Source organism: Leptonychotes weddellii, chromosome 11 (assembly GCF_054177405.1).
Source record: "Leptonychotes weddellii isolate Sample4059 chromosome 11, ASM5417740v2, whole genome shotgun sequence".
Classification (NCBI taxonomy): Eukaryota; Metazoa; Chordata; class Mammalia; order Carnivora; family Phocidae; genus Leptonychotes; species Leptonychotes weddellii.
In genome coordinates this window covers 25,661,184-25,689,134 of record NC_138379.1, presented here as the reverse complement: position 1 = coordinate 25,689,134, position 27,951 = coordinate 25,661,184, and the positions used below count along the sequence as shown (strand labels likewise).

General features: G+C 44.1%; 1 protein-coding gene across 5 annotated transcripts in view; it reads right to left on the bottom strand.

The window, feature by feature from the left end:
* Positions 1–7,006: 7,006 nt before the first annotated feature.
* The window catches only part of MPPED2 (metallophosphoesterase domain containing 2), a 171,374-nt gene continuing 150,429 nt past the window's right edge, over positions 7,007–27,951 (bottom strand). For all 5 annotated transcript variants that reach the window (XM_081798431.1, XM_081798427.1, XM_081798430.1 and 2 more), the window contains exons 5-7: positions 14,701–14,816; positions 11,018–11,131; positions 7,007–8,398 (exon numbers count right to left, since the gene is read on the bottom strand). In XM_081798431.1, coding sequence (XP_081654557.1) covers positions 8,280–8,398; positions 11,018–11,131; positions 14,701–14,816 — 349 coding nt within the window. In that variant the 3' untranslated portion in view covers positions 7,007–8,279. The remainder of the gene's footprint in view (positions 8,399–11,017; positions 11,132–14,700; positions 14,817–27,951) is intronic.

Here is a 27,951-nt window from a genome sequence, read left to right as displayed (position 1 = left end):
GCTCCTCATAGCAAATATACCAACAATCACAGCATTACTGTCATGGATATAAATATTCATATCAATAAATGGGATACTGCTGAATCCACAAGTATCGCTGGAATAGCCTACATACTGTCACTTCACCAGAGATACATCTTTTATTTCTTGGGAAAAGTCTTCTGTAAGAGTAACATCCTCACAAAATAGTTTCCCATGTGCCGTTGTGTTGTGTCGGAAAAACCCATCACATACAGACTGTGATGAAGGATCCAGATTTCCTGGGCCCCTACAAACGCCAGCAGACCTCATATTAATAAAACAACCAGGCAACTCACTTGCCTTCTTTGTTCAAGGGAGTCCTAACATCAGAGAAGATAAATATATCAATTCATAGTTTAGAGAAAGAAAGTGATCAAAAGACATACACAATTCACACCTCAGCCTGGGAAATCAAAAGGTTCATTCGTGTTTAGATCTAAACCTCTTGCTTTCTCTCCTTCCTCCTCCTATTCCCCCAACCCCCACTTCACTGTTTTTTTGAGCAAATTTCTCTGCACAATCTCTAAACTGAAATAATTTCATAGCAATTCCTGGATGCTGTACCCATAGACCTCACCCTTCCTTGGGAAGATGATCTAATAAATGCAAATGCAGGAGAAATAAAATGCCTATCTATCATAGTTCCTGAATCTTTTCAGAACCTGTAGATTCCATTCGTAACATGTGAAACCCACATACTGCTGCCACTGCAACTAGTGGTCTTATGAGTAGCTCTAGATTCTTTATTTTGGTTATTTAATCCTTTAGAAAACAACGTAAGGAAGTTCTTATCCTTCTGGACATCTTATTTGAATTCCATTGAAATAAGCCAGTCAAGGAAAAGGGTTAATTTGTTATACACTGAACATAGTATCGTTGAAGTAGACACACACACACAGACGCGTGCACGCGCGCACACACACACACACACACTCACAGGAGATGCTTTAATGCGGAAACAAAGCTGTGATAAGTATTATTTTTCTTATTTCTATAACTTTCTCAGGTGAAACCTTCCAAGCTGTATTTTTCAACTTTTTGAGTTAAGAATTAAGAAGATAAGCATGGTATTTCAAATCTCACCACCATTTATTAATGCTACAGATAGGAGGACTGTGTTTAACATTTCAGGATCTCTGTATTATCTGATGCTTCAAACTGTTTATCTACATTATCGCCATCATCTAATGAGACAAAAACTTCGTGGAGTGGCCCCTTCAGGTGTTTGAGTCAGTACCAGATCTTACTTAGGAGAATGCTACACTCTGCACTCTCTCAAGGAACCTTCAGCAGTTAAGAATTATCTTGATGTTCCTATTTATCTTGCATTTCTGATCTACCAATCTATGCAAAACCGAGGGGGTAGTGGTCAGATGTCTCCGGCATGGGGAGTTCAAGGAAGTGGGACAAATTGAAAGCAGGAAGGGAACTGCACTCAGGCATGTAATACCTTTTCTCTTCCTGGTGAGTGTGAGTTCAAGAGAGCTCATGGGGGAATCACTGTCCACACACAGCTTCGAAGGACAAAGCTTCTGGCTTCCATAGCCCATAATGCAACCCTAGCGATCACACCCACAGGAACCCAAGCTCTTATATCCGAAGAGTCACAGACCACAGTGGACACCTGGACCAGCTCCCCAGGAAACCCTGGTCAGAAGGATATCAGTGCAGCCCAGGCCAAAGTCACCCTCCAATACAAGTGGAAAACAGCATAAAGAAACTGCTCAGGGCAGTATTTCTCCAGAGAGCTATTTCAGATTCCACATAAGAGTAACTGGTGGCCTTGGATAAATCATTCCTCTCATTTATGTGCTGAACGGGGGAAAACAAGTCAACAACTGATGCATGCAAAAGCATTTGGAGGTGATGGATGGAGACATTATGGTGCATTTCGTCAATGGCATGCCATTAGAGAAAACCATTTCATAGAGTAAATTAAGAAAACAAACCAGCTACGTGACACACTTGGAATTGCCACTGGCCAGACCGGTTTTTCTCCTCCAGGAATGAAGCTGCACGGGATTGACATTATCATTATCACTCAGACTCCCCTTGCTAGGTAGGTTAGCTGCCATGCTTGTCTGAGACTTAAATCCCCAGCCTGCGCTTCCCTATAACGATGGCCACTCACATAAGTGGGCAAACCTAGCACAGATCCTTTCTCTTACTGCTCTTTTGGACTATCGTTTGAATCTTACTGCTCTTTACCTTCGTGTGTCAATATCTTGCTTTCCTCACCAGGTTATAAGGACCTTTCATGACGAGAACTGAGTCTTGCAAATGAAGCTGGCTGGTACCGCACTGTGCCCGCGGTGCGCAGGAAATGTCTGCAGATTTCATCTGTCATTAACTTCTCCTCTCTTTCTCACATACCTGGCTATTGTCTGCCCAACACGGATTAATTCGTTAAGACAGCATTTCTTTGGGCATGCAGAAGAAGAGACCTGGTCGCTGACCTCAGGGAGCTCACAGGCAGACCAGCCACAGTCACAACACGGAGCAGGGGGCAGTGCTCGTGGGGGACACGGCAGCACCAAAAGGAGGTGTTCTGGGCATGAGCAGGGGGATTCAGGGAAGGCTTCCAGGGAACAGGAGTCCCTTTGAAGGATTCAGTAGTTGGTACCTGAGCACTACAGCCAACGTGTGCAAGGGCATGTTGGTGAGCCCAAGCCTGCAGCATTTGGGTTCCAAGTCATTTGCCGTTTCAGAAGCTCCTACTGAAAATTTCGACCTATGCTCAAGGTCATCCACTAAGGTCAGGGCAGAAATGGGCTATGAAATTACAGGCCCCTTCCCTTGGTAAGCGGGCTCTGAGAGCACCCGGATGCACCTCATGGTAACCGTGGCTTCATAAAAATCAACGCTGATTGATGGGTGCAGGCTCTGCCTCTCCGTGTTTAGTCTATCGGTGCTTTTAGTACCACTGTGGCCATGCTTCTTAATGGAAATGCATTTCTCTCTCTCACCATTACCCAGATATAGATGCTCTCAGATATGAAAAGCCTTTTACCTCAAGATTTTTGTCTTGTGAGACAACCCTAATTCAGGAAGGATATAGGAGCAGTTGAGAAGAAAGTACCACAAATGTTTTGTCTTATAGTTTAAAGAGAGAGAGAGAGAGAGAGGAATTTAAAGAGTTCAGTTTATGGATGGCGTGGGTTTGTAGCTCCACTACCTTGACTTAGTCCAGTTCAAGGAATTCACTTTCTCTCGTGAAGGGCTCTGAATAACCTGGAAAAATAAGCTAAATATTTCCTTTTGCACCCCCCCACCCCTCTTTCTTTTGCTTTAAGAAATTGTGATGGACAGCATAATAAAATCTTCCATGTATAATGATAGATCGCTGGGCCTAGGACCCTAGTGATATTAGCATATCAACTCTGATAAATCCATCGGGAGGTAGGAATTACCCCCATCATGCAGGTGTGGAATCTGAGTCTCAGAGAAGTAAAGTAGCACGTCCAAGGCTACCCAGATGGTAAATGGCATTGCTGGGATTTGAAAGCAAGCACATCTGATTTCAAAGTCAGGGGCTCTTCCTGACACCCAATGTCTTCCAGACTGGACATACACATGTAGGTCAAAACACGTGACAAAGAGCAACATCTCTGTTGTGAGAGGAGGAAACGGGTGCCCATCAGAGTTGTTATAGGTGGACTGGTTGAGAGGAAAGAAAGTGAATCCTCATGGGAACACTTGGAGGTCAGATGCTAAGGTTTCTTTCAAATAATCAGGTTTAATAGTAATAAACTACAGATAGGCAGAGGTTGTTTTCTGCTATAAAATCACATTCTGTCTGGCCAAACTGATCTCTCCATCTTTGGTTATTCCTGAATGTCAAACTGGAAAAGCAGTTCATGCTCAAAATTAAGAACTCGAATGCCAATGTGGGGCTATCTCTTTTGATCTGCTGTGTGACCATGGTGGCGCCGCTGACCCTCTCTGAACTTCTCTTGAGTTGCAGGGGCTGACTTTATGATGGGCACCAGGGAAGAGGGAGGCTTTTCTGAGAGCCTTTGGAATCAGTGTGGTTTTCTCTTCCATGGAAAGGCAAGATAGGAGCAGAAAAGTAGAGATGACATCTTGAAAAGGAAGGGAAAGTAGCTCTAAACTTCTGGAAGAACCTTGTCAGAGAGTGGACACACAGGCAGCGATCTTCCTACTTCATCACAAAGTAGGAGAAAAAACATTTTGCATTTAGAAGCTGACATCCAGAAGGGGGCCTGGAACCTTCTATAAAAGCACCTATTAAGAATGTCCGGTGCTGGAACCCTCCCCACATCCAAACGTCTCCTGCTCCAAACCCAGCAGTGTTTCCAAATGCCCCTCAGCTTATAGCCAATTTCTCAAAAAATTGAAGTAGACTTTAATTCACTTCGGTTTCATAATTAAATGAAAAGTAATGAAAACTTTTAGGGAAGTGGGAACAGGGCATGAAAAGATACTGAGAAACCAAAATAAAAGATGGATGTTCGGTCCTGATGGAGCAGCATAGCCTTGCTGGGGGAGGGCTGGGGGAGGGGGACATTATTCTGGGCACAGCAAGTATTTTATCTGCAATTGACAAATCCCAAATCCTCCCAGCTTCTGTTTCTCCCTACTTAAGCCCTGGGTCACAGTATTTATTTACTTAAGTGACAGAGATGAAGGCAGGCTTAACGCTGGCCACCTGTCAGAAGAACAGTGACCTGCCTCTTAAGGGGGTTTCAGCAACCCCCCCTCATCTTTATAAGACAAAAGGGGATTGGGAGAAAATGTAGAGAAAAAATTCACTAATTGAGCTTGAAGGAGAGGGTGACATGGAATGTAAAGACTCCAAGGAGAGAGAGATGCTGAGATCCACGGGTGCCATTTAAAGCAACTCTAAAGAGTACAGACCCCTTCCTCTCCTGAGATTAGAAGGGATTTGCAAAATATCATGCCCACCCTGAAAAGTCAGGCCCCCTTAGCTGCCTCTCACAAATGCCCTTGGGGTCCTTCATATTCTTATGAAAGAGGTTCATTATAGTTTCCAAGGAATGCAAACCAATACACTTTCTCAGAAATAATGCCACTGGTGCTCTTGAGGGTGAGGAGGCAACAGACAGGTCCTGCCTGGAGAATTTCAAGGCAGCATGGGGACCTTATTTAACAAACTGGATGCCAGGCAGTGATCTCCACAGCACAACTCGCGGCCACTTCATCATCATCAACCCCCTTTTACGGCGATGGGAAGTACCCAGCCGAAGGCATCTGAGCCAGTCCGAGGAGGAGCTTGGACTTGGGCAGGCACACTGGCCCCAGGCTCTGTGCTCAGACCCACTACGGTGCGCTGTGTCTCAAGCAGAGAGGAAGTGGTCCAATCCGAAGGATGCTCCAACAGCTCCCACATAAGGGGTAAGACATGCCCCCAGACCCCTATCAGTTTTTTATCAGCTCTTGAAGGGCATCAACTTTTCTAGTCCAGAGGCCAGGTGATAAAAAGGGCAGGGCTATGAATTCAGACAGACCTGGTTTTGAACCTTCCATTTTCCTAGGGAAATTTATTTAACTTTTGGAGCCTTGGTTTCCTATCTATAAAGTGGGGCTTCTGTGACCTCTCCCAGGGTTTTGTGAGGGTTAGAAACAAAATATGAGACCTGCTCAGCAGAGTGCCTGGTGATGAAAGGACAGAAAGTGCCAATTTGTAAGAGCTATTTCAAATGTTCCTTTGTTAGAAGGCCCAGTGGAGAAAGCTTCAGGCCTTTGGACAGTCACCCTGGCCCTCCTGGAGGCTATTCATACATATGGAATGGTGAACCTGGACCATGAGCCAGTCTACCCTGTAGATTTAGCAGGCTGGGTTGCTTCCTGCCCCCTCACAATGGAAAGCAATTTCAGTAAGTGCTTAGCTTAATTAGTTTGGGTCCAGACGTGCTGTCAAGAGCTGTACATGCACACTTGTCATCGTGATCGTCCACCTGTCTCTGGAAAGCCTGCTTTTCCAGAAGTCTGAGCTTAGCTCCAGATGAAATTTCCATTCAGTCACCTCTCACTCCAGCTCCCTAGGAAGAGCCCTGAAGTCAACACCTTCTTCTATTGATGTGGCAGATCAGAGGAGGGTTGTTAACTTCCCACAGTACCTCTTTTGGCCCATCATGGCTACTATGGTCATGGGCCACCTCTGCTTGGGAAGTTCAAGCATCTGCTAGGAGAGCTCAGACCAAAGTGTCCACCACACACTCTGGGTGGCAGCCAAGACGCTTAATCAATATTAACAACTAAGATGGTTACACGTGAGTCTGAGCTGGACTTCTGGCCTAAAACATTCTCTCTACCCAGTGGGTACTGAAATCAAGGATTCTTTTCATCAGTTACACCAAAAGAGTCCACAAGAGAAGGAGGAAAGGAAAATCTGCCAGAATACAATCCAAGGGGCACTGGAATGTAGACTTTTGGGCTACACTGCAGTTTCAAGATCATGCTGTTTTTCTTCAATGGCTGTTCCAGAGAATATAAAAAAGACATTACTTAGTTTACCACACCCCACCGCCGCCTGTTGAGTGCTGGCTGCCATAACATTTTAGTGATGGACATAAAGAAAGAACAGCAAGGGGGTGACAGTGACCGCTCCTGGGGACAAATGACACTGAGTAGTGGTTACTCTCTTACCCACTGGTTCACCCTCTCACCACCAAGCACACAGCCACGATAGCATCTTCAGCCTCCACTGCACGGTGACCCTTCCTATAGAAATTACAATGGCCAAGACGAAATATTCACCCTCTGAAACCCACGGCAAGATAGATGACAGTGTGATGGAAGGAAAGAGTAGACTGAGTGCCTTATCGATCTACCTGCCAGCCTGTGAATGGTGGGTAATAAAAATTTATTGAAAATCAGGAAAAAAAAAATCACTTATTCTAATTCTTCTGGAAGGCAGTACTAATGTTGCATATGAATAAACCCCCTCCTTCCCCAGGACTAAAACCACCATCCTACCAGCCAACCCTCCAAACAGGACAGATTTAAAAATCTTGCAATTTTATTTGCATATAAAGGCCGCTAGATATAGAATATCACAATAAATTTAAAAGAAACAACTGCTTTCCTAAATTTCATTAACAAGATAACATAAAATAGAATAAAGCTCAACAGCATTTACAATGGGAAAACAGAAATGACTATTAGCGACAATATTTTGTGCTAGCGAAGATTGCATCGACACACAGTGCAAAATGGGGGGAGGGAGAGGAAGTAAGAAGACAATTCAGGGTATTTAAATATAAAGGACGACTAAGCCTCATTTTAGTTACCTTCCATTGCATCCACGTAAGTCTGTACATGCCGGTAATTGTACCTAGACTTAACTCAAGCTCTTTGAGACCTTGAGTTCTGAGAAAATGTGTCAGCCCCTTCGGACTTCTGATGCCCTGCTATAAAGCATTCCTTCGTAGTTGTCCTTGGCAATATTAAACTCCTAACTTAGCCATAATACACAAAAAATATTTATATATATATAAACCCATACTGAAAAGGAGTCTGCGCGCTCAACTGTTCTTTTAACTGCATGAAATACCTGCTCTTGACAGATTCCATTTCCATATTTTTAAAGCTAAAATAATTTAAAAGAAACAAACAATGAGACCTTGTATAACCACAATATGGATCTCACTAGCTAAGCCATCCTTTGAACGAGGGCCATTTTCTTCCCTGGACGCAGCTTTCTTTATAGTGAGAGTGTGAAGAGAAGTCTTTTCCACGCCTACTTTTGCTGAAAAGATTGCTATAAATCCAGGCCAAGTCTGCAAAAAAGAAGGGTTACCAAGAAAACAACAACAACAACAACAAAACATCAAAAAATAAAATACTTCAAACAATACTCTTAAACAGTTGTGCAAATCTGGGTGGTTTTTAAAACACTACCTACCTGTTTCTCTCTCTTTTTTTTTTTTTCCTTTTTCTTCCAGCTTAAAGCATATTAAAATAAGACTTTCATCACCTTTTAAAAAGAAAGCTTGGCTGTCCTTTGGCGAATACTAACAATTTACAATGGCGTGGCCTTTGAGAAAACGGAAGTCATTTTACAAATTCACAATGCTCCTTTCATTCCGAATGGACGCCCCATTAAAAAAAAGTAATAATAAAGAAGCACAACCTCTAGCGACATTTGTGTTCCAGTAATTTACAAAAAGAACTCACAGGATTTGGAAATAAACAAGTAAGAGAATGTAAGTTTGTAATTAGAAAAATGGCAGTTTATAGACCTTCCCTCACATTCCAATTGGACTTTTAGAGCTTCAGGAACCCTGTGGGTTTGGAAGGTCAAATATAATTGGAGGGTTGGTCGGCTGAAAGCTGACTGTACACGTTGAGGCATTGATGTACGTTGTATAACCGTCGGTCATAATGCCGTAACCTGTGGAGACAGAGTGTCATGCTTACTGCAATATATACAAATGACAGTGACTCAGTGCTGAGCTGTCAGGCAAGGAAAACCAAAAGAATCTTTGCCAGTGGGCAGTGAGATGAGATTCAATGAAGCCTCCCCAGATGATAACAGCTTTCAGAAGCTGCCTTCCAATTACATTCTGTTTCCTTTAAAGGGAGAATCCTCTACTTCAAAGAAAAGTGATTCATTTTTTCCTTATTTAAGCATTAGATTTGTCAGGGAAAGACTGTGATTTCTTCACTAGTGAGAATAAAGAAAAAACATTTTTTCCCTCTTTTTAAAATATGATTTTCATTTCAAAGCCCTGCATTAATTACTGAGTTCTAGGAACAGAAAGAGTAATGTAAGAGACTCCTCAGGGTACCCACATCCAAACCCCAGATGGGCTTTGGGACAGGTGAGGAGGCAAAGAGCACTGCACTGGGATTCAGGAGGGGCGGATGCTCAGGTTCCTTATCTATGAGATAATCTCTAAACTGCCTCAATGAAAGTTAACAATATGTGATCTTATCTCCCTCTAATTGTGTGGCTTTGGTGCTGAGTTCTCTTTCATCCAAATAAGTCAAGTAATCAAATATCCAAGTGATTTGCAGAGACCCCGCCACAGGATCCAGCAAAAACACTTCCCACATGGCAGTATATAAATCTCTTGTGACCTATTGGAAGGAAGCTAAGGAAGTTTTTCTGGGTCTTTCGTATGTATGTCCCTTTTGTAATTTTTAATTTGTTGAAATTTTTAACATGTTTGCAAGTTTGCACATTTCCCTGGATACCTTATATCTACCTTAGAGTCCCTGCATTGAAGTTTGTAATTCTGTGTTGGTCTCAGGCTCTTATGGAATAGAAAAATATGCATGTGAAAAATTAAATTACCAGGACTTATAGAAATAACTGAGGTTTTTTTCCTTTTTTTTTCCCTCTTTCCATTTGCTAAAATTTGTCCAAGTAAGCCTGTGGAGAGCTTAATGAGGGCCAATGGAAAAATCTCTTAAGAAAAGAAAAGAGGCATTTAAAATGTGCACTGTTTAGTTCTGGGGTCATAAAGTCTTGTTATCTCTCTCCATCAAGAGGTTGGTATTTGCCCTCTCTCTGCCCTCTTCAGCTGTCTTAAGTGAATAAAAGTGAGACAAGTTTATTTGAATATGATCTCCTGCCTTTTAAGCAAGTTTATTATTTTGGGACATCAGTGGAATTCCCCAATTGTCTGGCTAGTTTAAAGCTAATTAATGATTAAAAAAAACCAAAAACCAAAAAACACGGATGAAATACAAACTCATAGGCATGCTGCAGGAATTCAAGCCTGATAACTGTCCCCAGAAATGCCAGTTAGACATGAGCTCCCATCCCCCATCCCCCCGCCAATCCTGGATCATGCCTTAGAGAAATGCCCCCTTTTCTGGGACTACAGCTCAAAGTCAGGGTAGGATGATGCCCACTCTTGGGAAGCTGCACCCCTGCATTCCATGTGCTTGGCTGGCGCCTGCACTTGGAGCACGATGAATTTTCTTAGGCATCAGTAGGATGATTTTCAATGCATATGCTTTTAATTCCATGCCTAACCCGGAAGCCAATGGATTTGTGGGTTTTGAAAAGCACACTTCATTTTTTTGCTTCATCAGACACATAGGCCTAAACAACTCGCCTGCAGATTCCTAAATGACTCCAGAGGACAAGCTGAAAGCAGAAGCTGGAGAAAATACGGCAGCTGCCTATGTAAAGGCACCTCCGGCACACAAACCCTCGGAACCGGGAGAGACCAGCAGGGCCAGAAAAGCGAAGACCTGCTGAAAGACAGCTTTGTAGCTGTCTAAAAACCCTAGCTTAAAAAAGGAAGGAAAGACAAAACCTAGAACCGTAAAGTTTCTGGGAGGCTTTCAGTTCTGTGAACTCGACTCCAGCTTACCATGAAAGGCAGAACTAGAGGCAACTGGACCAGTTCCCATTAAGGCGAGATTTAATCATTCTGTTTAGCCTCAGCCTGACCTAAGAACGCCGATGCTTTCTGAGAAGTCTGAAATGGTTTTCTGAGGTTAGTAAGGAAACAACTACCTGCAAATGTGCAGTTCCTGCCACTTCTGTTCTGTGCTTTCACTGCGTGTCCCAAGTTATTTGCTTCAGAGAATGCCTTGTCTTCCTGGGTCTTCATATGCGTTCCATATGAAACAGTATTTACAGGTAGAAAGAGGTCATGGAAGTTATTTAGTCTAATATCTAGGCCATTTCTTCTAACTATCTTAAAGAAAAAAAAATTGTCCTTTTTGACCTCAGGGCTCCTCTACAGTGGTGGTTAGCAAACGTTCCTCGTCAGAGCCCTGAGATTCCAGAAGTTGCCTGGAGGAGTGCTGGGTTTTCTGGAAGGTGAACCAGACCTGGTTCTTTCTCTCCACTCTGCTTAAAAGAGAGCAGCTCCGTATAAAATCTGTATCAGCTTTTCAGGCAGGTGTTTCTCCTAATCCTTCATCTTATATAAGGGTTCTACCACTGGTAAAAGTTGCTCCAGTCATTCCCAGGGTAGCCAAGGTCCCCATTCTGGAATGAGATCATGGCTAATGACACATCTGGTGAACTCCTTTCGTCCGGTCTTACCTTCATGGATTCCACCAAATACATGGAGTTTGGGCCGAACTCGCCTCTGGACCGTGTTTAAAAGCTCCACGCAGCCCACTCTTTGAAGCTCCTTTGGAACCCAGTCTCGAAAGCCTACGGGCAAAATGCAATCAATACTCTTAATTTTCCTTCTTCAGGTAAGGTTTCATTTAGACTTTCAGGAAGCCATAACTCACAGAAGGTTTATTACATTATCTGTAATCCTAGCCTCTCCATTAAAGCTCACAATGGCTTTTAAGTAACTTTTCACTTGTCACTTTGTCTTCTTTAGGTTCTTGAAAAAAAATTTTTTTTTTTTTGGTTTCCATTTTTTTTTTTTCCTTCCTGTTAATTAACATTTTTTTTTTTTTCCTGTAAGGGATTTGATTTATGCAGCCCCGGTTTCAAATCTTCATGGGCCTAATGACATTTATTCCCGGCAGTCCCGCAATATCTCTTTCTTTGAATATTCAGTTACTTTCTCCTTTTTTATTATATCTTTCTTATAGCAGTTTACTTCTAAGATGGCTCAGAGAAGACAGGCTTAGGAGAGGCTGTCCATAAACTGGCCACCAGATACCTGGCTCTCCTTAGGTACATCAACTCTTAACCTTTGGTGGTTCCTGCTGACCAAAGCTTGGAATTGTCAAGCTCCTCCTGTAGTCTCATCTCTAGCAATAGGCAACAACGTGACCTCGTGGTGGCATCCCGTAAGCTGGGGCTAATTGACTACCTTTAAAGTAAAAGCCACTTACTTCTATGCTTAATGCAGAAAATCCATAAAGACTGACATCAATTATAGCACAAGTCAGGTATCTGAATGATTATCGTCAGAAATGGAACCCATATGCCTCAGCAGGATGGGTGTAAAGAAGGCAGGTGGGACTAACAGCTAAATCGCCATCAGTGGGAATCCATACCACAGCTCCATTAGGCGATTTCTACTATTTAGAAATGATCGGGCAGAAATCGACAGACAAGCTTATTCCACTTTGGCGAAACTGTAGAAACGAAAATAGAGCATCTCTGTAAAAATATGTTACCTGGGGTGTGGGAGGGGGAGTGGCCGGAAAGAACATCAGATGAAAAAGGGGGGCCCTATAAAAATTCAACCAGGGGTTTCAAAACTCTGTTAATTAAAGGAAAAAATCCTTAATCCACAGTGATCGGCATATTCCCTCATGAATGTGTTCTTCTCAAAGGGGGAAAATATCTTACTCATATACGATCAACCTGAGAAGGCATCCTGCTTCTACCATAATAGTAAAGTCTTATAGAGAGATGGCTTTCCTTCTCAGCAGGACAGAATTCAAGGCCAGTCTCCATCCCACACCCCAATCCAGCATTTTCACAAGAACCCCGATAATGCACTGATTAAGGTTCAACTTCACCGTGCCTGACCTTTTATTTTGGAACTCCTTGATGAAGAACTCACTTTGCTGTATGCACAGCCACTCTCTGGATTACTGCATGTTTGCTACAAAGAGAGGGACGGTAGCCTCCCTATGGAAAGTTCCTGGGATGTCTGAATTCTTCGGAGGCTAGAATTCAGACTTATTACTACTGTCACTGGCTTCTGTACCAAAATTAGTGGCTTGATGAAACTGTGAATCAATTGTTCTGTTCAAAGTTGTGTTCCAAATAACACTTGAGTCATGCAGATGTTTCTGTGCTGAGAATATCCAAGTCTTATTTACAATCAACAGCCTAAGGGGAATCATGTCTGTACCCAGGAGGCTGCTCAGGCCAAGGATCAAGTTGGCTGGGATGCTCTCTCTGTAGGTCTCGCTGGGCAACTCACGCTGATCAGAATATTTAGCTAGCAATTCAGGAGTTAGTCTCTAATGACTGCAAAATAAGGAAATTAATTAATTACGGATGATACATGTTGTTGGTAAGTATAATCTTTTAAAACATGGGATGGGACAGGATAGAATAGGGAAAAAAACATGCGGATGGTGATTCCGAAGTATTGAAAAAGTCAGGAATTGCTAGATCTTGTGCAAATCTGGACAATTTCCCTATCTGCAACAAGGTTGGCTCCTCTTCTCTTGCTTCTCCCTATCGTTAAAATGTACCACCATAACTCATGCCTTGGTCCTCCCTTCGGCTGTTTCTATGTGAAATGCAGAGCACCGCCTTGGTAAACGAAAGAAAGCAGTCCTAAGTGGGTTGGAGGAAACAATATTTACAAGGATTAAATTCACAGTAGGGGACATGTGTTAGATTTTTTTATTTTTCAGGTTGACAGAGGAGGGAAGTGATATGGACAACAACCCCAAACCACGGGGAAAAATTGTGAGAATAATTTATTTTGTATTAAGTGTTTTCTTCCTTTTTCTAAACCAAACTTTGCTAGTACTGTACATTTGGACATTTAATAGGAGCGCAGATTTCATGTTGTGTTTTTTATCACAATCGAAGAAAAAGAAAACTCTCCTACTGAAAGTGAAGTATCTGAATGTCCTGAGGACACCTTTGTTGGACAGGAAGGGTCCTGGCGTAATAGATACCAGACAGATGGGGACCAAGGTGATAGGAGCATTTTAAAAATGTTCCGTGGCTAAGCCAAAGAGATAACAAGTTCTTGAATAATTAAAAGATAATTATATAAGTCAAAGAATCATCTTCTGGACCATAATCTGCATAACTAAAGATGGCTTTGAAGCACACTGGTGGGTGATCTAAACTGGGTGTAGGTTCAAAAATTCTGTAGGATGAGTATCTTTAAGTAACTTTCAACATAAATCCTTACTTAACACCTTAGCTTTAAAAAAAAAAAAAGGATTCTTTGCTCCTATAATCAGCTCAAGTGTTAAACTTTTAAAGATTTCCTAGGAAATCTTTATGGAAAAGGAAAATGAGCTACTTTACCTTATCTTTGGGGGGAGGAGAGAGAGAGAAAGAGAAGGGGGACAGAGGGAGAGGGAGAGAGAATCTCAAGCAGACTCCGTGCTGAGCACGGAGCCCAATGGGGGGGCTCAATCCCACTACCCGAGCCGAAACCGAGAGCCAAATGCTTAACCAACTGTGCCACCCAAACACCCCAAATGAGCTACTTTATTTTATTTTATTTTTTTTTAAATTTTTATTTTTATTTTTTTTGCGAGAGAGAGAATGAGAGAGAGCACGAGAGGGAGGAGGGTCAGAGGGAGAAGCAGACTCCCTGCTGAGCAGGGAGCCCGATGTGGGACTCGATCCCGGGACTCCAGGATCATGACCTGAGCTGAAGGCAGTCGCTTAACCAACTGAGCCACCCAGGCGCCCCCAAATGAGCTACTTTAAACAAAAGTTTCCATCATTTCATTCCTTCGCAAGCCCACTGGTTGGGAGGTCTATGTCTATGTCTTCCTTCCATTCCCCACTCCGCCTCCCTCACTCCTAAGTGAGTATAGTTCTTAAAATAAATGATCAAGCTCAAAAGACTGTGGTACTCCATACTCATTTGATTTTCCCTGACTCAACTAAATAAAAAAATTTAATTTCAAGAACACCTGTAAGCCCAGCAGAACTGCTGAGTTTAATTATCATACTGGTTTCTTTTAAAGACATTGACTTTTCTTTTTGTGTTCACTTTTTATTTTTTGAAGGAAAACGATTATATCCCTGAAGCATTTATTATGTTTTATTATTATGAAAAAAGGCATCTCTTATGACAAAAGGACAACCTTTGCTTCACTTACCTAGAGGAGGTCCGTGGGTCATGAGTATGTCAATGCCCTCAGGGATGAGGTTCCACTTGTCCAGCAGAGACTGACCTCTGGGCAGGTTAAAGCCCCATCCATTAAACCACGGGGTCCTTTGGGGGAGATAATGCACACGGTATCAGGCCAGCAGAGCCGCGTTTCCGCTCTACAATATTTCTCTCTCGCACATTCCCTGCACGGTTTGCATTGCTCTCTTTTCTCTTTTTGATGGTTGGCCCTGGCAGCAGGATGCTTTTTTGTTGACTGCTTCAAAACCAGGGCATTTGAAAGCAAGTGTGGAGCCGGCGAATTGTTCAACCAGAAAGGGGCACAAGAGTCTTTACAGTGGAGACTTTCCCAGCAGACCTCTATCAAAATTTTAACAATACTTTGTCTTCTCCCCTAAATCTCCATGCTTCCTAAGATGTCTAGTCCCAATCCAAAGCATTTCCACCCTTCCTGCAGTATCCCAGAGATCAGAAATTCCATCAGTACTCCTTCCTCCCCATCACTGTGACACTGCTTCCCCAGAAGGATTCTTACTAGCCTCCCTGGCGAAAAGGCAAGTGCTCTGAAGGCACAGCGTGAACCCCTGTACAGGGAGATGTTCTGAACAGCCTGGACTGGGAACGCTGAAAAAATACAGGGGCTCTGACAGGTGAGAGGGGGGACAGGGAACAAAGAGCAAATGTGGGCTTTTCCTCCTGTCATTAAAAGGAAAATTTGGGGGGTCATTCTGGAATCTGCTCTCCTGGCAGGGAAGGTAAGCAGTCTACCCTCTTGGAAACTTCTGCTTCACGAATGAGTTTCTGAGACTGACTGCTTCATGCAGAAGTGAATGGGGTTTTGGTCCATCCTGTGAGTACCTCTAATTGGAACTGAACATGCGTCTACCATTTATAATGAGAATAACCAATTTTTCTCTACAAATACTACTGGCTAAATCACATCAGAGCAAAGCAGTTCCCAGCGCTGTCCTACTCCCGAACATCTCGCTATAACCTTTATTTTCTGAAAACGACTCTTTCCCCTTCTGTAGGAAAATTCCAATTTGCTAGTGCATACATGCAAAAGACAAGCTGGTCAATTTTCCGGCTAAGCTGAACTTTCCATGCCTACTGAGAGGTGACCCTGTGTCCAAGGCAACCTGGTCAATCACAGCTAACCAAATGAGGTCACTCTTATTTAAAGCCAGTCACGGGCCAGACTATCAGACCCTCTCAAGACTCAGAACTCAGAATGGTGGGGGGTATGTATAGGTAAGGACAGGGTGAAAGGAGGCCAACTGAAAACCATGTGAAAATCCATCTCACAAATGAGAACCTCAGTTCCCACTGAGGCGCTTGAAAGAAAGTTCCAGAGATAACAGACTGTGTGGCCCCAGCTAAAAAAGTGAAACCAAGAAAGTATCTGACCTGGTTCCTAGAATTATTGTCCAAGTTCCTAAGCCATCCTCATGGGCTTACTTATAATACCAATAATAATTTCAAAGCTATTAATTGTTGAGGGCTTACTCCGTGTCAAGGAACTATTCTAAACACTTTATTTGTATTAACACATTTAAATTTCACAACGAGCTCATGAGGTAGCTACTAGTATTAACTCCATTTTACAGATGAGGAAACCGAGGCACAGAGAGTTCAAGTAAACACAACCAATAAACTGGATATGAACCCCAACAATATGATTCCAAAACCCATACTCTTAGCCATCACACAACTCCTCTTCTTACATACTACTTGAATTAACTTCCTACCTGCTCTGGGTGAGCTCGTACTCTATTTTAAGTTTGAGTGTCTTGTTGCTTGAAGCCAAATGAGCTCTGAACTGGGATCAGGTGCATGGTTCTGAAATCCAGCAATGAGATGGTGGAGTGGACACCCATGGTTTCTGCCTGCCCAGCTCTTTCACCCTTCTTTTGGTAATGGCATCTGAATTTTCTTTGGAGAACCTCTCCCTCCCCCTCTCAGTACATGTGCTGTGCTAAGGCTGACTCATCGCTGCTCTAGGACCTCTCTGAACAGAGACTGGTCTAGGGATGTACATATGACCAAGCTGGGAGTCATCCTCAGGCTTTTGCTGGTGCTACTGAAAAAGAGCCCATGGGTTCCTCTCTGGGATCCTGGGATCCTTGTGTGGGCTTGGAATTGCCTGGGAGCTTTGGTCTCAGCCACCATGCTGACAGCCTGTGCTTGAGGGTGAAACCATTACAAAAAAAAAAAGAAAAAAAGAAAAAAGCCAAGCAAAGAAACAAGTGTACCCAGATGATCTTGTTGGACATATGGATCCAGCTGTGCCTAAAGCCAATCACACATTTCCTTCCAAGTGTATAAGCTAATAAAATATTTTTCTTTGTATTAACTTGAGTTAGGTTCTGTTTCCACAAGTGATAAAGAGTCCTAATACATAAAACTGTTGTATTTAGTTTAAAAATGACCTCTGTACTTACGGTAGGCAACAATGTCTGCACCCACTCCCACCCCAAAGATGTCCATGTCCTGATCCCTGGAACCTGTGAATATATTACCCTACCCGGCAAAAGGAATTAAGGATGCTGATGATGGAGTTCGGGAGCTCATCATGCTGACCTTAAAATGGGGGAGATTATCCTGGATTATCAAGGGGGTAATCACATGGGCCACCCAAGGCTGAGGAGGGAGGCAGAAGAGGAGAATGGAGTGATGTAACGTAAGAAGGACTCAACCTGCTATTGCTGGGCTTTGCATGTGAAGGAGGAGGAACAGAAGCCAAGGGACGTGGGCAGCCTCCAGAAGCTGGAAAAGTTAAGGAAAGAAAAGGAATTCTCCCACAGAGTCCCCAGGGAAAACAAACAAACAAACAAACAGAGCCCCGCGGACATCCAGAGTTTAGCCTAGTGAAACCCATGTCAGGCTTCTGACCAGCCATTTGGAAGACCATAAATAGGTTCACTAAACTTGGGTTGATTTGTTACAGCAACGAACAGGACACTAATACAGTCCCTAACAGGTCTGAGCCGGCTGGCTCTACCCTCCAGGAGCTGTAAGTGGCGCCCGGTCTCACGAAGCACACGTGCAATCAATCAGCACAGATCTTGGCAGCCACACTGCCTTGCTCAGCTAGACGCTGTGCTCTGGGTTTCCTCGGAGGAAAAGGCAGTGCTTGCTTTCTTATCCTGGGCTGCCAGGGAGGCACAGACATCACAGGCCTGGGGGTAATGCCAGGTGGGCCCTTTCAGCGCTCAATTAGTCCATCTTGCTTGCGTTTATCTTCTAGGACTTCCTATCTTCAGGTTCTTAAACATTTTCATTAGAGTCTGAAAGAGACCTTTCCCAGTTTGGGATGCCCATCCTTCCCGTTCATTTTACCATGACCCCTTTCCACGATCTGTCTTAAAAGTAAAAAGAAAAAAAAAATGCAAGTTCAAAACCCAGTGAAAACTCAGTGAGCATTTTGGCATGAGAGAGAGAAAAATAAGCAAAAACATCTGTTTTCCTAGATTTCGAAAACAAGCTTCTGGGCCTATGGTTTCTGTCTAAATGGCAAATAAAGAAGGCTTGAAAGAGTCCCAAGTACACCCAAGTAGTTGGTACAATGAGTAGTTGGTACTCTGATTTCGCTGCTAGAGTCTGTCTGTGGGCAGTCAGCCTCTGGACCCCCAGGTCATCCCAGGGGATTCCAAAGTCAAAGGAACAATACTTCAATTTTCAGTCTTTCTAATTTTCTCTCACAGGGTCTTCTCGGGAAGCCCACAGCCCTAGTACCCCAGGAAGTGCTCAGTTTTATAAGTGCTTTGCAAGAACAAGACAAGCTCATTGTCTTTGGAGACCCCAAATTTCATTTGGTTAATGTTAAGCTTGTGACGAAATCCAGAAGTTTCCAAGTTAAGGGTAAACTTTAAAAATATCTGGCTTTCATTTTGACTCAAACCTGTATGTATGTGTATGAGACTGAGACAGAATTTAAATTATAAGAAAAGGAACATTTATCAAGGCCCTGATATGCTTTACACAGAGGTTTTACATAGACTATTAAACTTAATTACTCATAACAATCCTTGAATTATTATTAACAATCCTTGAGTACTACCAGCTCTATTTTTAGATAAAAAGGCTGAAGATCAGTGATCTCCACTAACTTGTCAATATTCCCAGGATTGGCTAAGTAGTGGAGCCCGGATTCCAACATGGATCTGCTGGCTCCAAAGCCTCTGTTTTTCCCTTGCACAAGGCTGAACTAAAACCTTCTAGACCAATGATGGTTTTGACTCCCACACTTATAGAGTAAAAACAGGGCTGCTCTATACAGTCTCTTAGGCTGTGCACTGTACAACCTCGGGGTGCCGTGGTACTGTGTGATCAAAGTGGCTCTTAGTAAAAATGGAGTGTGACTTCAGCGATGTTATTATGGCTTTTATGGGATAATTTCTCTTCCTTTAGATCCTCCAGATACGGCCTTTTCCACAAGACAGTGGCCAGGCAATGGGAAAAGCAGCCCAGTGACGGGTTCCAGAATTATCCCAGCATGGCCGTAATAAATAGGGGCACACAGAAGAGACCTGTGTGCTAATTCTATGCTGGCATCCATTTACTAACTCACGTGAACCTCTGCTAAGAGAGGGATGGTCAGTGGGCCACTTTCCTCATCTGAAAAATGAATGAGTACATGGATTTGATTACTGGATTTCAGGATTGCTTGTAGGAGAAATCTCATGCAGGAGCCCCACACCCAAAGCAGGTTCATACAGGGGTGCTCTGGCTGGAGGGCTGGGAAGAAGGGGCTCTGAACCTGCCCACTCACTCGGCTCCCTCCTCCTTTCTGACCTCTGCTTCTAAGCAAAGCCAGCAAAGCCCGGCACTTGATGGTCCTTCTGTGATCAAGAAATCCTAACATTCGATAAGTCTGTGCAGACTATCAATGTTCTAAATACTGTGAATCACTCTCAATGAACTGCCTAAATTGCCTATAAGGGACCGAGTCCAGTGTGGAAGAAATAGCTGCACAGAGCCGAGACCAAATGTGTCAGCATCAATGAATAATGCTTTATCCAGTTGAGTTTCAACCTGAAACATGAAACCCCAGCAGTGAGCCCATCAGGGGTTCACTGGAAAATATGTGCACAGTCGACCTCCAGAGCCCCACAATGGATTTTGTTCTGTAGCAATGGGGGGTGAGGGGGGAGAGGTGGGGGGAGGCATCCAGGGGAACAATGTCTATTGCCTCAGCCAAGGACTTAATAATTAGCTGTGACTAACAAATACCACATAGGAACCAACTTGTAAGAAAATGTCCCACAAAGCGCCCTATTGCCCGTGGGCCAATCAGAACCCGTAACCCATCCCCTTATAGAGAAGGATTCGAAAACTCTGGAAGGAAGGGGAGCACTACAGCTGCCTGAAGCCATTGGACCGAAGACTCAGATGGATGGAAGCTCTCGAAATTAGGGGCACTTGGCTTCTCGGGGCCGAAAGTCCAGGGGCAGGCGCTAAGGGAGTTAATGTAGGCAGAACTTGTTCCAAACAATGTCAACACAAAACAGGTTTTCTATATGGAAGCGGGTTGAGATGAAATCGCTGCAAAGGTCATCTGTGTTTGCAGTTCACAGAAGGGAACTGCTGGACCATAAATCTGAGGTTGGGACAGGTGAATGGCTGTTTACACTCCCCTACCCACATCAGTGGGGGTTGGGCACACCCTGGGAAAGCAGGATTTGGAAAAGAGAAGGTCCTACTTGTTCTGCTCAGATGGGGACTACTCAGGTTCACAGCCCTGGTACTTGCTGGTCAACGTCTACAAATTCCCCATGTTCAGACAGGTCCCGGGCAGGCTGCATCCCAAAGACTTGGGATTGTTATAAATAGTCTCCTAGGTGCCTCCTGCAAAGATTAAGGCTTGGGAGCCCGGTGAGCTCCGCTGGGACTGTGCATGGAAGGTGTGAAGGGGAAAGTGCAAGGGCTCACAGCTGGCCATGCCACTTAGAGCTGCGAGGACCTGCGGGTTCTGTCGAAGTTCGCCACACTCGTTTTGGAGGCAGGAGGTACGAACATGGATTACGGAATCACAGATCAATCAAGTCCCAGGTCTACCGGCTTGTCGGTCTCCTCATCTTTCAAATAGAAACAAAATACCTGTCTACGTGTGTAAAGTGAGACAGATCATTTATGCAAAACTTTTGGCAGAATACTGGCACAGAGTGTTAGTGTGCAGCTTTTAATTTATATATAAGATATATCAGCAATATACACACAGACAGGTACATACACACACACACACAGTCGCTCATGTTACTTTTTCTTTCTAGAATTTCCCAAGCTTCGGCTCATCAAATAATAGGCCCTCCTGCTCCAGACTTTTGAAGAGTCCCCAATGAATAGGCAAGCATTGCGAGATGGAGAGATAGAGCCTGATTTCCTCCGGCTGATTACTTATTAAAAGGCACTTCCTCAGCTCACTTTTGAGTGGAAGTTTTTCAAACAGGCACTCACTCGCTCGCTTGCTCAGTCTTGCACAGACAATCCTGTGGAATGTAAGAGCACAGGGCAAAACGTTAGTCAAGGCTGCTTAGCTGGCTCACAGGTGGTTAGATTTTGACAGGCTCTTAAATTGGGAAAGTTCCAGGAAGGGCGTGACTTCGGGTCCTCGGAATATTAATAACAGGGCACTAGGAGAGGCTCACTGGCGGCATGGACAAGCTACTAATTAACACCATCGCTGCAGCCTGGCATCTCCAGGAAGCAAGATTCAGAAGCCAGGGGCCAGTTTCCACATACACTTTCTTTTCTAAATGGCACACTTCAAGATTGCAACCTTGCTCACGCCTGGCTCTCCCAGCCGCCATCGGCCCCTTCTCGACGGCACATCACACCGGGTCCCGCAGAAGCTAATTTAACCACCGCTGGTTAAAATCACACCGCACTTCACAGCCCCCTTCACATGCCATGAAGCTGTCATGATAATTCTTGATCTCTAGCTCACCTGACAGCTCAGCCCTCCCTTGACTGCAAAGCTTCCCATCAGTTAGAAATAGCAGTTTCTCTGGTACCAGATGTGTCATCCTGAATATCCAGACGAAAGGCAGGCACCTGCCCCACTCCCTTCCTTGCCTCCTTTGCTCTTCTTAGCTCTGGAGTTTGTGAAGAAGCCAGCCTTCTCTCCCAAGTCCCTCCACTTGGCAGCCTGGAAGGTACCCTTCCGTGCAATTAAAAAGATGCTCTGCATTAGCCTGTGGAGGAACGTCACACCTTGTGCAGCAAGGAGACCCACACACACCAGTTACCGAGGTTAGGAGAGAGAGGGACAGCTTAACTTCGGGGCAAGATTTACAGCCCCGTGCAGCTGCCTGGGAAGCCTGCCTGGCCCAAACCACAGGCTCAGCTGCCTCGAAGGGGCGGTGCCGGCTTCTCTCTCACCCCAGCTGTCTAGTCCCATCTCTTCCCTGTGACTCTGTAATGCGCTCTTTCCTTATGAGGGCCCTGGGATGACAACACACACTGTTCTTTTTTTTTTAAAGATTTTATTTATTTATTTTGACAGAGAGAGAGACAGCGAGAGAGGGAACACAAGCAGGGGGGAATGGAAGAGGGTGAAGCAGGCTTCCCGCCGAGCAGAGAGCCCGATGCGGGGCTCAATCCCAGGACCCTGGGATCATGACCTGAGCCGAAGGCAGACGCTTAACGACTGAGCCACCCAGGCGCCCCAACACACACTGTTCTGATAAAGGGCAGGCCGGGGTGAATAATGCGGTCTGCATGCTGAGGACAGCATGGGAACAAATCTCACCTGAGGGGGTCACCTGAGGCCCCTGAGCTGTGAGCAGGGGCTTCACAAACCGAAGGCCTGCGGTCTTTACAAACACGCCAATTGTGACCCCTTTTCGGTAACGAATAAGGGAACAAGTATCAGAATTAAGCCTCTGCTACCCATTTTCCTTTCCCCTGCTGGAAAGGAGATGGTGTAAGCGGAGTTTGCTTTAGGAACCAAGAAAAAAAACAAACCCACTACGACCTGTTTTCGAACGTGGTGTGCCTTGAATTGTTGAAAGTAACATTAAAGCTTCCGTTGCCTTCCCATTGAGCGGTGTGGGAGACTCCGCTCATCTGTCAGGCGAAGAGCCTGACAGGGCAGAGGAGGGGCCACGGCCGGACCTCTGTCTTGGGGGGCAGGTGAAGCAGATTTGGGGCATGCCCAGGTGCATCCAGAAACAGCATTTTGTTTTGTGGCTGAGGAAATTAGAGGACCAATACCAGGGTGCCCGGACCAGAAAATAGGCCCTGCATTGCTCTTTAACCCCCATCAGGGAGAATTCCTCAAAGAGGGTATCAGCCAACTCTCCCGGGTTTAAAAGAAAAACGGAGGCTCAGTGGATGGCAAGGAGTAGAAAAGAAAAGGAGCATTCCTCTTTTTTTCTTTTTTGGTGATTTTTAAAATTGTGGTAAACTATATATAACATGAAACTTACCACTTCAGCCATTTTTTTTTAAAAGTGTATAATTCAGTGGCATTCAATACACTCACAGTGTTGAGCAACCATGGCCACTATCCAGCTCCAGAACTTTCTCATCATCCCAAACAGAAGCTCTGTGCCCATGGACAACCATTCCCTCTCTCCGTACCCTCCCTCCAGACCCTGGCAACCACCATTCCACTTTGTGTCTCTGTGAACGTGACTACTGCAGGTGTCTCACGGAGGAAGAATCCTGCCACATTTGTCCTTTTGGGTCTGGCTTCTTTCCCTTGGTACAATGTGTTCATGGCTCATCTGCACGGTAGCATGTATCAGAAATCCACTCCTTTTTATGGCTCAATACGATCCCATCGTGCAGCTATACATCATCCAGTTTTTCATTTAAGGTTTCTGAAAGTCTAGGATGTGTCAGGCACTAAGCTTGGCCACAGGGAGACATGGAGTCCCTTGCTTTGGGAAGTGTGAGGTTACTGAGTTGAACGCCCAGGGAGGATGGGCTCAGTCTGGTACTTGTGGGGCAATTACTCATTCGACAAACATAACCTGGATGCCTGTCGTGAGCTAGGTTCTGGCAAGGTAGGTGCTGGGAATCCAAAATTGAATACAGTTTCCAGGATAAACCCACAGCTCACCATCTCACAGGTAAGGCTGCCCTGGATAGAAGGCCTTCATTTCTAAGTACTCTAATTTCAGAGGAACTTGGGGAACACCAGAATGATCTGAGAATTCATCCAGCAATTTCAAGGGAAGACTGGCCCCCAGGCCACCAGGTGACGGGGAGCATACTTGGCAGCACTTTTGGGGGAGGTTTCCTTCCATTTCCTCCTGCATACTCCTTAATAAGGCTGGGCAGCTGAAGCCAGGGCCACAAAACACAAAACCACATCCTACTGAAGACTGAGCTTGTGAGGGTAATGTGTGTCACATGCCTGGCTGGTTCCAAAGCACAGGACGGACAGGATGGGAGGAGACAGGAAGATTGCCAAGTACTCAGGCAACTTGGCAGAGAGTACCTGTACCTCCCCCTCCTCCCTTTCTACCCTGCAGACGTGTCACAGAAACCTAGTAGGTAGAGGAAGGGTTTCCTAACTCAGATATCCCAAAAGAGCAAGAAAAGGAGGAAAAGTGGGTTCAGAATTAATGGCATTTTGTCTTGTTACATAGTGAACTCAAGAACTGCTGTTAACAGGCGGGATGGCCTGATGAAATCTGGGCCCCCAACCAGAGGATATTACAACATTTTATTATGCTTAGTTTATCTGAGAATGTGTCTGTATGAGTGTGCATTGTCACACATTTATGTTGATAATGCTGGTTTCTTTTTATACTATTTCATTTTGGGGGGGCCTCACGGGGCAATAGCTGGGGAGGTTCACACTGGCAGGAAAGCCTGCCACCTGAAAAACAGATCCCAAAAGAATAAGTAATAAGTGGACAATAAAATACCATGCAGTCATTCATTAAACATAACAAGGAAGATTGGAAGTTCGGTGACTTCAGTCTGGTTCACCACTGCATCCCTAGCACCCGAACAAAGCAGACACTTAAGTATTTGTCAACTGAATTAAGAGGGACCATTCATAAAGGGTTTGTAACTTCATGAAAAAATGTGTCTACCTTGATGGTCAATGGAGAAGCAAAGTATTAATTTGCATATTAGTATGAATTCAAGTATGCAAAAAATGCTTAGAAAAAAGACACAGACCAACATACTGAATGGTTCTCTTGGGGGTGGGAGGAGGATTAGGGATGATTTTTTCCCCTTCTGTTTGTCTACTATTTTCTACTTTTTCACTACTGATTAATATCATTTGGAAAGAAATAATTATGTGGTGTAAAATCTTCATACAGCCAAATGCAAGTTGGATATGGATGGACAGATTCATTGTCTACTTAGACTCTACTCGGACTGCGAGGCAGTTTCCCCAGGGGGTGGAGCACTGGGGGGATGTTTGCTCAGGAGGCTGACAGGGCTTGCTTTCTTTCTCTCCCCTCCCCACAAGACAGTTTGTGGGAAGAGAAAGGCATCTTTAGCAGCAGAAGTCTTTTATTCATTCAGGTAATTCAATACATGTTTACTGAGCACCTGCTATCTGCCAAGCACTACTCTGCTGGTGGTGGCTCATTTTTCATTTTACTGAGGAACCTGTTTCAATGTGGATAATGTGACATATCTGCATAGTACTTACTTAATAGAAATCGTTCCCACCTTTCTTAGTTCACGATAACCCCAAGTGGTGAGCAAGGGATTCATTTAAGAGAAAACAGTACACAGAATTTTAGTGACTTGCCCGCGGTTGCCTTCGGTTGAGGTGGCATGACTACATTTGCAGGGTTAAAACTTAGACCAGTCTGGTTTCAGATTCGGACTGCTTTCTACTCGGCAATGGGACGTCGGGCAATTTCTTCCACCTGATCTCCTTTTTTCCATCTATAAAGTGGAGGTAACAATGGCAACCACACAGGTTCATTGTGAGGACTGGATGTGATAATATATGTATGCATCTGGCAGGATGCTTGCCCGATATTAAGCATTAAATTTAGCTCTTTTTGTCATCATCACGAATGTTAACATCATTATAAATACTAGTTATCTTCAAGCCCTTGGCTCTTTGTTGCCTACTTCATCTTCTTCGTATCGCCACAAGGTGTACCTTCTCTCCATTGCTCAGATTTAGGATGTAAATACCAAAGAATTAGAGTGACCCATTTGAAAGCAGTGAGCGTTAACATTTCAGTACAGAGGAGCCGGCTTCGGATGATGAGAAGGCAATGAGTTAGAGTCAGAGAACATGAGGTCCAGCCCTGGCTCTTCCAACTTACTTGCTCTATAACCTTGGGCAGGTAACCTCTCTGATCTCCTGTTTCCTTCACTGTGCCACAGGGACAATTCTTATGCAACTCGCAAGGTTGTCAAACAAAGGCCGGTATGAGCGGGTTGGCTAAAGAGAAAATGCCTTCTAATTCCCATGTCACTGGCTGTCTGTGGTGCCTTTGTGCTGCTTGAAGAGCTCAGAAGAGCTGGAAATAAGTGACAAGGAGGTCGGATGTAAGTTAAAGTGTTGGCCCCCACTGATCTACCGTTTTGGCTCTAAATGACTAGTTGTGGTCCAGACCAATTTAGTCCAGTGAGAAAACTGTGAGTGCAAACTGGCTGTACACACAATCAGGGGGAGGAGTGAGAAGCTGGAGCTGCGTCTTCAGTTCAGAGGTTAAAGCATGTAGACAGACCCGGGTGTCTCCCTCCCCATGCCAGCCAACCATAGATTATTAATTGGGCTCCGCCACCATTATCAAGCCCCTTCCACTGCACGGCCTTGGCAAAGGCACTTCGGGGAGATTGAAATGCAACGCGAGACTATCCCAACCTGCCATCTGGTTGGGATAACGAGATAGTCACAGGCAGCATTGTTCTTCCCTATTTCTGCCCATTAAAATTCGACTGAGCCCTTAGGGCTCAGCTCATATATCCCCCAAGAAGCTTTGCCGGATCCTCTCAACACTTTAATTGTCATTGTGGAATTTATCATATTCTGCATTACCACTGGCTTGTGCACGTGATGCATGTGTGTGTTTTAACTTATTTCCCACCTCATTCCAACAAGTTGTCAAAGTTGTGTTATGGGTATGTCTATCTTCCTCAATGGATTGTGAGCCACGCCCTATTCACATTACTGTCCCTAAGATCTGTGACCCCAATAGGCACAATGCCTGTTACATAATAGATGTCAAGAAAATATTCGTAGTAATGAAAAAAGCAAAAGAGAGTTTAGAATAAGCGCCCAAGGCAGTGATCCAAATAATATGTGTGACTGGAGGTTGGAATGGGGCAAGATGGATGAAGGTCTGAGTTTTTAAAAAACAAAGGCGATTTAAAAATACTGGATTTTAGGTCTCGGAGGCCTGTGCTGCCAAATACAATAGCCACTGTGTGGCTCCTGAGCACTAGAAATGTGGCTCGTCTTGCTTGAGATATACCAAAAATGTGAAAGACATGCTGTATTTTGGATACTTCACAGAAAAAACAAATGTAAAAATATCTAAATTTTTATACCGACTGCACGTTTCAATGATAATATTTTGGATATACTGGGTTACATAAAATACGTTATTAAGCGAATTTTACCCTTTTTCACTTATTAATGAGGCATATTTAAAATTACATATTTATACTGCACAGCACTGGTGCAGGCCACAGAAGCATTTGTACTATGACTCAGAAATCCCAGTTTAGGGCTTATACCCTAATGAAATCACCCCAAAGTGAGTAAAAATGCCAAGCACAAAGTTGTTCACCGCAGTGTTATTTATAAGTGCAAAATACTGGAAACAAGTATATCCTCAACTCTGCATAAAAATAGAAATGGTTAAGACAATTACCAGTATTGGAATATCCAATAAAATGTATATCATGTAAGTGCTAATTATCAAGACTAAGTAGCAACACAGAAAGATCTTAAGATACATACAATACTGCTTGAAAAAGCGCTCAGTGCCTAAATCTATGTACAGTCTGCATGTAGGCACGTTCTTTCACTCAGCTCATCATACATTTGCTGAACTATTACTGCACCCCAAGTTCCGTGTTAAGGGAGGATTGGAACTGGAGATGAAAGGGGGTGGGGGACAGCCGGGTAAACAGACAATGGGGTGTGCAAATGGAAATATCAGGTAGAATCTGAAGGAGGTCACATATAACCCTTCCTGGGGTGAGCAAGGACTGGGGAAAATGTGAAGAAAAACAAGAAAGCTGTTCTTTTGGCTTGGGGTGGGATGGGGTTTTCCTTGGAGTCCCGAGCTTTCTC